Here is a 10093-nt window from a genome sequence, read left to right as displayed (position 1 = left end):
AGCTTCCTAGCATTGTTATCTGTTCCACACCTGTGAACTGTCTGCAGCGTTGGCGTGAATTCCCGTACACAATATTTGCTTTGGCCTATATGTAACCCTAAGTTGAATAATGAGCATGTCTAGACTAGACACCAATACCAGGTATATAGGCAAAACAGCAGTTTTCTGTGGTCCACAAAGGCAAAATGTCTCTGGCGTGGCTTCAATTTAACATTACATTTATACCAGGGGAGGATCCAATGGGATGCAATTCCCTTTCTTCTTTTAAACCAGGACATGCTACCCAAAACTATATTTTTGCCAACTATTTTTTTGTTGAAGTGCAAAAAAGTTATTTTCTAGTATGTTTTTGCTCATTAATTAAATTTTGTCACCTCAGCGGCCCTATACCAACCATAACATGTTGTGCCGTATTATAGATATATATATAAATATATAGAATTTTAATTTTGGAACCACAACAACCAGAACGCAGTACAAAGTTTACATAGGAAAGTATGGTTGTTTGTTCCAGGGTGCAATAAAAAAAATAAGCTACATCGAGTCAACTCAAAATGCAGGCTTTGCAAAGTAAACTCTACAAAATGTGATTTCTGTCCGATAAGGATAAGGAAAGTTCGTAAAAAAAATTAGTGATATTTTTTCAAGGTTACAGACCTGTTTAGAGTACATATCATGCCCGGTTCTTCAGGCGTCACGTGGATTTTTAGCAAACATTGCAGAATGTTATTCAAGAGGACCGGTTTGCCAAAATAGGCAAACTATGGACATTTTCTGTATAAACCCGGACACTTTGCACAGCTTTCGCCAAGCCTTTTTAAATAGCCTGAGCTATTCGACCTCCGCTATAAATTGTGCAAATTCGGCACGTCGGAAGTATTCCGCGCCTCAAGCCATCTTGCCCGAGAGCTACCGTCCTTTAATTGGGTTTAACATTTTTGCATCCTGCTTATACAAACTCGTGATGTCACCGTTCGTTGAAAATCCGCTGAACTTTGTACAGTCGGCCAGCATTCGTAACTTTTCTCCCTGAATCGAAAAAACATCGGTCCTATTTTCACGAATATTCCGAACATTGGACCCGACATTGGGGATTAGAAAGGCTTGTCCTTTCGGACTAACTGAGAAGTTTTTTAAGCTCCTGATGTTGTTTAGAAACGACCAAACAGCATGAGTTGCTTGCTTTGGCTGTTTGTGCTGGTGGAATTTTCTTAAGCCGCTGGAATGAGGGTGTTTTTCACACTATACAGAATGGATTTTTTCGTAATATATAAATATGAAAAATCATTATACCAAAAAACCGTTTAAATAAATAGGCCTATATATTTTTTTAAGTCTAGATCATACCTTTTCTTAAATAAAGTCCAGTTTAACATTTTTTTCGGAATTGTGCACATATGAACAGTATATATAAGATAATATTAAACTTTTATTATTACCTTATATACTGTTCAGTCAAAGTATAAAAACGCACTCTAAAACTAAACCATTATCTGGTAGAAATTTTTATGAGGAATAAGGTAGATGGATGTGAAAAATAAAACCGTTTTTGTTGAGTGACGTTTTTCAAGAGTTTCGAAAACAACTTGTTTTTTCTTACGTAATTTGTCGGACTCCGGTGACTTTCAATCTGCTGACGTGGATGACGTAAGGTAATAAGTGACAACGCCAATAAAATTATAAAAGACAACTGAAGATAAAACGTTGAAGTCAACGAAAATTTTGCTGACTTCACTATTTCCAGAAAGTCGCTTGGGGCGGCTGTGGCTAATTACAACAGCTTGCGATATATTTCAAGCGTCTTGCGCACGTGATGTTTTCCAGGTCACATCAACTTTTCGGGCTACGTCATGGGAATAGGAAAAGAGCAACTATTAGCATCACAACATAAAAATGCCAAAAGGCGCGCCTACGGGGATTAATCACGAGATTTTTTCTGCTCTTCGGCGAGTTCGCTCATTTCTTGTCTTGTAACAGTCTTTGATTGGCAAAATTAAGCTTATTTCGCCTTCCACACCCTTTAAAGCACTTATGTTAGCCAAGCGTGTAACAGACGTTGCTTCTATAGCTGCACCCACAAAACCTCTTGTTCATGGCAAGTTAACATGGCTGCTTTTGACGTCTAAACACTTACATCATAGCGTTGAATACCGTGGTGATATTTTGGTATTTAAAGTGTTTTCTAATGTCAGGTTATGCGCTCTTTCTCCGTAATAAAACTTAAACAACGCCAATCCCTTTAAATACGGCTTCCTTTCTTCCAATATAGAACGAAATACAATGACGATATTTTTGTATTTAAATTCTTGTTTTAGGGTTGCTAATAAGCACCAAGTCGAACCATATGCTTCCATGTTAAACTGTTAGCCTAGCCAGATAGCCGATTACTTTTCATAGAGCTGTCTGACTGATGTAGCTACAAATTGACTGTGAACTGTTAGGTCTGCAAATCGCTCTTGAAATACTAAAAGCCCGAAAAACCTCAAATGTAAAATCACCATTTTCTCTGACGTGATAAGGCACTGTGCCGAACGGGCACTGCGTCGTTTATTAGGCTTTGTTACAAAATAGTCGTCAAACAGCGGTTGAACTAGTTTCGCTAAGGCGAAAATTTGTCGCATATAAAGTCACAATAACTTGCGTCGAACAACGCAGGAACACAATAACAAAGTCGTTATTATCAATGCATATAGGAAAAGGTATTTTTAGACCCTCTGGACGTGTAGGGTGGTCGGTAAAACAAGCAAAACAAAACAAAACAAGTTAAAAAAATATCGCGAAAAAGAAAACACGGAGTAAAGCAGCTCAAGTGAAAAAAAGCTGGCAAGAACGGATGGGGAACATAAATATAACAACAACAATAACAAATGTGCCAGATTTAGATTTCCTCCGACTTGGAAAAGTGCCGCTTCATATGGGTCTTCATGTTGCACTGCTGGCCGAAGCTGCGACTGCAAACCGGGCAGTTGTACTTCTTCTCGCCCAGGTGAATCGTGCGCACGTGCACGTTCAGGTTGCCGCCGGTCGACAGGTACTTGCCGCACAGGCGACACTGGTGCGTCTTGCGGCCCATGTGCACGGTTTCGATGTGCACCTTCAAGTAGTTCCGGTGCCCAAAACCCTTGCCGCACTGGCCGCAGCGGTGCGGACGCACGTGGCTCACTTTGACGTGCCGGTTCAGCTCGAACTTGTGCGGGTACGAGGCGCCGCACACTGTGCAAGGAAACGAGTCGCCTGACGCGTTGGTCTGCGAAGCGCGCTTGCCGCGTCGCCGTTTGTTGCCGCTCAAAGAAACAGCAGGAGTCGCTGCTGCGGCAGCTGCTGATGCTGATGGTGTCGCGTTAGGCGGCGAATGCGGGAAATCGCCAGGCGCGGAAGACGGTGAGAAGCGCTCGTGGATGTGATGATGCGGCGATGGGAAGTGCTGGCGGTGGTGATGTGCTCCAAACGGGGATGGGAGGATGTGAGTAGGAGGAGAAGGAGCGTGTGGCGAGGTTGGAGGAGTGATCGGTGAGTTACGTCGCACGATCACACTGGAGCGGTTCACGTCTTCGCAACTCTTTGACTGGCAAGGGCTGCTGAGTAGCTGGAAGCCGCCGGTGCTGGGCGGGCTTTGAACCGCTGCTGTAGGCTCCAAGCGCCGCACTCCGCCAACCATTGGGACCCAGGACCTAGCCTTATCTAAAGCTGGATGCAGACGCGGGGTTGCGGCAAAGGGCGGAGGAGGGGGTTGCGTAACAAGACCAGGGCTGCCACTTGCGACACTCTCGTTCCACTTCTGGTGAAGATAGGCGCGCACGAAGTCGTTGGAGGCGAGCACCTGAGCTCTGTAGTGGAGCATCGCGCGTTCGACCACATCCTTTGGCAGAAAACCGGCCGTGAGCGGGGGTGGGCGAGCAAAGGCCGGGACGCCGAGCTTTTCAGCAAGAGTAGGGGCAAGCCTCTGCTGCTGACTGGGGTGCTGGTGGTGGCTGTGGTTGTCTGGGTTGGAGTGCTGGGAGTCGCTGTCCGTGAGCTTTCGCTTGCAGCTCAGGTTCAGCGGGCGATCCTTTATGAAAAAAAAAGGCATGTTATAGGTCACGTTTTAGTCGCCGTATCTGCCGCGTCCATCTTTCTCGAAATTGCACGGCGCCACGTTTTCTTTTCGGCGTTACGTAGTCGCTGTCGGGTTGGGCACGACGGTCAGGTCACGATTTTTAGCAGCTCAAGATTTTCCCATTAACCCCACAGAGAACGGCTTCCGTGAGCGCTCAGGCCGAGATAAGTGGCCGCCATTTTTGTTGCGACTATGTTTTTTTTCGGGCCGCGCGAACAAAGGATGGTTCTTGGCAAAAGACAACAAGCGCGGGCGCGTCACGCTTTTCTGGCCGTGCAAACGCTCCAGCGCGGCGCCATTTATCGTGGCAATTTTTTTAGGGCGAAAACGTGACGGTCGCGCCCGCCGCCATAGCAATATCTTTACACGCGCGTTCCTTTTTTCAAGTCCGTTTTTCTTGGACTTGGCACGATGTCGTGCGGCGGGGTCTGCGAGCTTTCGCCTGCTATTTCCACTTGGCCCGGCGCACGACTTTGCGCTAATTGTTGCATACAGGTGCATCAGGCTTCGCATTCCAGGCCCCCTCCCCCCAAACACGCCATTGCTGATCCCCTGTGCTGTATTCGCGCCAAATGCGGGCGGCTACGTAATGCTCCAAGGCTACGCTCAACAGATTGCTGGCGGAAGGCCAGAGGGTGTTTAATTGGCGCTATTGTTCAAATGAGTAATCGGCGCGCCGTCGCCCGACTGACAAAAGAGGCGCAAGTGTCAATTTGGGAATTAGCGCTTGACGGCTTATTTGTGCCGCGCCAGGCACGGGCCGGCTCGCGCGACCGCCGACTCTTGCAATTAAAAAAAAACTGCGCGCTGCCGACGCTGGATTATAACAAAAACAAGATCAAGCGCGGGCGTCCTGAACTCAGAGGCCGGGAGCATCCGAACAATGCGATATCGCCTCGAAGCTCTTAAGTCGAGTGCTTCGCACACCGCAAGCAAGGTTTCGGAGAATTGCCCGTGCCTCTCTATGTCCCTCTTTTCTGATTTTCTTGCTTTAAAAATTAATACCGCCGAGTGACAAAAATAAACTTGAAATTTTATTTTTTTTCTTAATTATTTTTTGTGCTATCGATAAAAACCCGGTAAAAAAGTGATAAAAAAGATGTATTGTTGCTTGACTTTTTCGGAAAAGTTTTTTTATTTTTTTATTTTTGCTCGCCCAATATCATTACATTTTCGCGTAAAACCATCAAATTGTTTGTTTAGGATCAACCGTGAATTTTGTTGGCCGCAAAAATGGAAGAATATTTGATAATTTTTTATCTGCCTATCGACTAAAGTTTGGTAGAGATGATAAAAGTAATTGTTTTATTTTTTTGGAAAAGTTTGTCGTTTTGGAATTTTTGCTCGCCCAATATTAATACATTTTAGCGTTTACATAAATAAACCATCTATACAGTATAGGGTTTTAGGCTCAAGCGCCTGAAATTTTTTTCGCCGCAAAAATGGACAAAAATTCGATAAAAAACGTGACTCCGGAATACGCAAATCGCTCTGTTTAGATTTCGAGCCCGAGCCGTCAACAATGGGCATTGTTTTAATTAAGTGCCGCGGTCGAGTGGCCGGGGGCGTTTTGGAAACCGGATCGAACCAGCGATCGGCTAATGTCGTTTGGCCGGTCTGTTATTGCAACGGATGGCGATGTTTATGTTTTAGCCTCGGCACGCCGCGTTTATGTTATTATCATGGAGTACTTAGGCTTTGGCCGAAGGAAAATGGCCTGTTATTCGTGACTGTCGTCATCGCCAAGGAAGCTTGCGATTTTGCGAAAGTCAAAATAATCGGACTAAACGGAAAAAAACGAGTTCCGGATTTACTTGGTACAAGGATAGCTTGTTTCCTAATGAAAGGATAGGACACCTTATGCACGCAAATAAATATTGTATGTTATGACAAGGGATATTTCACCTTGGCGCTTTTGTGTAATAATTCTGCATTGATATAGTGTGTTTTGCTAAAGTTATTAGTTTCCTTATTGGTTATAGCGACTTGACATGCCTGTTTAATCCGTAAGTTACACCATATTTTCCCTTTGGTTACACCATTTTGAAGCGACGCCAATATTTTGGCTTGAAAACACCTCGACGCATTTTTTTTCGAGAAGGGCCGACGCGTCGGATTTTAATTGAGTGTTGTGGCGAAAGGCGGTCTTAGCGTCTGCCCAAACTATAGCACTTATCTATAACACTAATTGGCTTCAAGTGAAAGCTCTTACCGCGATGTCCTTCGCTCGTCAATGAGTCAACGTCAGGCCTTTTATCTTACGGGAATTAATTGCCACCCAAAATATTCGCTTGGAATTATGAACAAAACAAGCACGGACGTTTGAATTTTGAATATTTTTTATACTGACGTAATTATTTCGTGGGCGATCGGAAAATTTTACCAAACTCAAGATTACGATGGCTCTGTGCGTGGTTTGTAATTTTCGTAGCGATAAGCAAAATTTAGTCATATTATCTGGCCCCGTTTTACGTTCGTACGCGCTGATGTTTTCGTGATAAACGGCGAAAGACTGCTGACAAAACGAAATTTACGCCTTTGTCTTCTATACGCCTACGTGTTTTCTTTCGTTTTTGCGCACGGATCGTTCGTAAACATACTAACGATTTCAGATGATTGGCGGTTTGCAAATATAGCCATGCTGCCCCTTATATAGCCAGACAAATTTCCACGCCTTCACTGCAGGGTATTAACGGTTTAAAAAGAAGGCCGCGCAATTGGCGCAATTATTCAGTTTCGTTGAACTACTTTATACCTGGAAGGGATCGGGCAAAAACAATTCCGAATACGCAAACTCATCCAGGTATTTAGGAACCGCTGGACATTCAATTTTTACCACCCCACCCCGACCGAACGATCACGAATACAGGATGTTATTTTATTTTTAAACTTCAATTAGTTGGCCTGACGTAATGCCTCGCAACTCGAAAGAAATGTATTCCGTTAAGGTATGGCGCCCCCGATGCTTCGTTTAGCTTCTATAAAGATGTAATTTTTTAAGGCAGTCCCAGCGCAAATTGCTCGCACTTAATTAAGACGCCCGGGAGTGCCCGGCGAATTATCTCTTCATTAAACCTCCTCGAAGGTCTGCGGCAATTTTTGGTCTCCTGACGTAAGCTTTGGGACGAATCGTTCCTAATCCGACTAAATCGTCCGCTAAAACTTGGCGTGGCCAATGCGATAAGATATTAATCACCGAAAGCAAGATAAAACATAATTTCGCTGGCCGAGCGTCAACAATAATATGAAGAATCTTGTTTTTCACGAAAATATTAAAAAAAATCAAACGGCTTTTCGACGGTTAAACGCCAAACAAGGGATAAAGACCGAAGTGATAGTTAACACACTAGACCAGAAAAAATCCCTAATATTAATTTAAACGAGCCCAAAGATATTATTTAGTTCAATGCGATTTTAAACGACTGCAATACAGCTATGTGGATACAATTGGCGGTTGGCTGTAATAATAATTTTGGGCCAATCTTGAATTTAACAGTTGAAAAAGGAAAGGGCATATTTAATGTATCTAAAAGATCTTCGAATTATTTGTTGTTTATTAGAATCTGATTCGCGCAGAAATCAATTATGAATAGCGATGGCAGCAAGGCAGTAAGGCCGATTAAAACTTAACAAAATAAAAAATCTATAAAAAAATACATGTCACAGGGAATATAAACCTTTTTTATTGGCCGATCCTTGAAAAATAAAGTGTTTTTGTGAACCGCACATTTTCACGCTTTGGCCGATGCCAATATCAGTTGAACATGTTTTGTCGCAAGAATGCCGAACGTATACTAAAACTGACGTCACTATTAGGCAACTCAGCAAGTACAAAGTTTAAAGAGCACAGTTAGCTTTCGAAGGGCCGTGTATAGAGGCGACACAAAACGCCCGACGCCGTTCGTTAGCGATTTCATCGAAACGAAAAAAGTTCGCGAAAGATTAAAACTTGCGCACAACAGCCAGCATATCGACTTTAATGCAAGCCCGCGTAGCCTCGCTTATCTGATGGCGTTTGTTTATTGTGGGATTTCACGTTCGAAGTACAGGCTTTTGCCACAGTCTAAACACAACTTCATTTGTTTAAACTATAGGGTTATTAAAGCAGGCTGCCGTCTGATAATTTTGTTTTTCATTGAGTCGAAAGAAAATAGGTTAAAGTTTACGTTGAAAGCCTAAGGTTAATCAATTCGCATTAAGATTGTTTAAAAACCACAAAAACGCGACAACGCAATTACACAACTTTTCCAATACGCAAAAAAATTCTAAAAAAACAGTGATAAAAAAGTCTCACCTCGTTTTCGTCGAAGCAGCTGCGCTGATCGGAGCCGAACTCGCCCGAAGAGGCCACCGATTCCTGGTCGTCGATCGAGGCGCCGCTGTGGGTGGAGTGGGCGTCGTCGGCGCCGGCGTCCAGATGCCCTGGGCTGCGGCGCGCTAAATCCAAGCAGCCGAACTTGAAAAGCTCCGAGGCGTGGAGGAGCGGAGGCGGATGCGAGCGGATCATGTTGCCGAAGATAAAATTACGTTTATTTATTTTTTCTGCTGAGGTGACGGCGGCGGTCGTTTGCGTTCGAGGTTGCTGTCTGCTTTTCAGGAGCGTTTGAGAGTCGTCTACTGCCCGCGCTTCGCTTTATATGCCCGGAGCGAACGAGAGAGGCCAAGGTGCAGATTCTGTCGCGAGCCGGCGAAGGAAAAAAGGCGATTGAGCGACAAGCTTTTTGAGAGTTTCCTGGAATCTTGGCGAGTTTCTTTCCTCGCGAAGTTGCAAGGTTTTTTTGGGCGCAGGTTAAGTCCTCTTTGGAATGCTTAAAAGAGTTGGAATTTCGTTGCTATCGCTTGCAACCAGCAGATGATAACGAGGCTCGGGGCTATATTTTCGCGCTCGCGATTTAGCAAAACAACTTTAGTCACGTCTGTTCTTCGAAGGGCCAGAATTTAATTAACCAGTAATTTGCTGCACACGTACATTTAGTGCAGTTATAGGACCCGATTTCGATCTCCAATGTCGGCTCTCTTAGACAAAAGAGCAGCTACTTTTCTTACTTAAACCACATTTTCGTCATTAGCGGTAATCCTGTCTACAACATATACCAAACCTTTGGGAATATCGCGAAAAAAGTTCGTCCTTAACTCTCAACGGCGTTTGTTTTCTTTTAGATTTCGCGCGTGGCGCAAATACACGACAGCCGCGCTATGCTATTAATAAACAAACCGATGATAAACAGTTGGCACCAGTCACGCAAAGACCGGGAAAAAAGTTGTACTTTAATTACGGTCCCTATATACACAGTTCATTCTGGCTATTTAAATTCTCTTTTATCGCCATACGTGCTAAAACTGAATGTAACTTAATGACCTATATTTAGGATTTTAACTCGTTTAATTACCACAACTACAGAGTAAGCAAAAACAAGCTTTAATGTTAAAACTTCGGAATACTGCTGCAAAACAAAGTAATTGCGTTACAAAGTTCTCATCGTTAATTTTTTTTGTTTTCTGTAACATAAATACACACCCCTTTAAAACAATATATGTTTTTCTAAATTTAATTTGGATTTAAGCAATTGCCCAAGGTGTGCTTTAAAATGGCCTAAGGTGCGCTTTAAACAAGTATAAAATTGGTAACTTGAATAAATATGAACGACGCGCTCTTTAACGAACAATGTCCTATAAATGTTATTATTTTATGTTCACAAGTTTAGTTTCCGCAATGTTTTTTAAAACTTAACGTGCAGCTTTCCAAAAAGTGAAACAATTTTACTGCCGGCAACTCACCTGGTGACAATAATTATAAAGACAGAATAAACTGTTGTTGTTGCTATTGTTTATCATTAAGCAAATTTTGCAAAATTTGTTGAGGTAAGGACGGGCTATACCAATGTCCTCAAAGCCGGTTTTGCGCTGTACGCGACCTCGCGTCTTTCCTTCACAACACTAAAATATCAAGACAGATGTCCGTTTGTGATTACAGGGCCAGGCCACAACCTGTCGCAA

At 43.4% G+C, this 10093-nt stretch overlaps 1 protein-coding gene across 1 annotated transcript; it reads right to left on the bottom strand.

Annotated features, from left to right (window-relative positions):
* Positions 1-2546: 2546 nt before the first annotated feature.
* Positions 2547-9180, bottom strand: LOC146163536 (uncharacterized). Its single transcript, XM_083381346.1, has 2 exons — positions 8391-9180; positions 2547-4048 (listed from the first exon to the last, which is right to left on the bottom strand). The coding sequence occupies exons 1-2, from the start codon at positions 8601-8603 to the stop codon at positions 2879-2881; spliced, it is 1383 nt and encodes a 460-aa protein (XP_083237472.1). The 5' UTR covers positions 8604-9180; the 3' UTR covers positions 2547-2878.
* Between the last annotated feature and the right edge of the window lie 913 nt (positions 9181-10093).

Source organism: Ascidiella aspersa, chromosome 2 (assembly GCF_963924565.1).
Source record: "Ascidiella aspersa chromosome 2, kaAscAspe10.2, whole genome shotgun sequence".
Lineage (NCBI taxonomy): Eukaryota > Metazoa > Chordata > Ascidiacea > Phlebobranchia > Ascidiidae > Ascidiella > Ascidiella aspersa.
Note: the sequence above shows the minus strand (reverse complement) of the source record. Positions and strands in the feature narration are given on the sequence as shown.

Bases quoted from the DNA above. Each gene is read 5' to 3' on its own strand.
- LOC146163536 (XM_083381346.1), bottom strand. From the start codon at position 8,603: ATGATCCGCTCGCATCCGCCTCCGCTCCTCCACGCCTCGGAGCTTTTC. The intron at 4,049-8,390 runs GTGAGACTTTTT...TTTTTCATAAAG, and splicing joins GCTGCTTCGACGAAAACGAG to GATCGCCCGCTGAACCTGAG.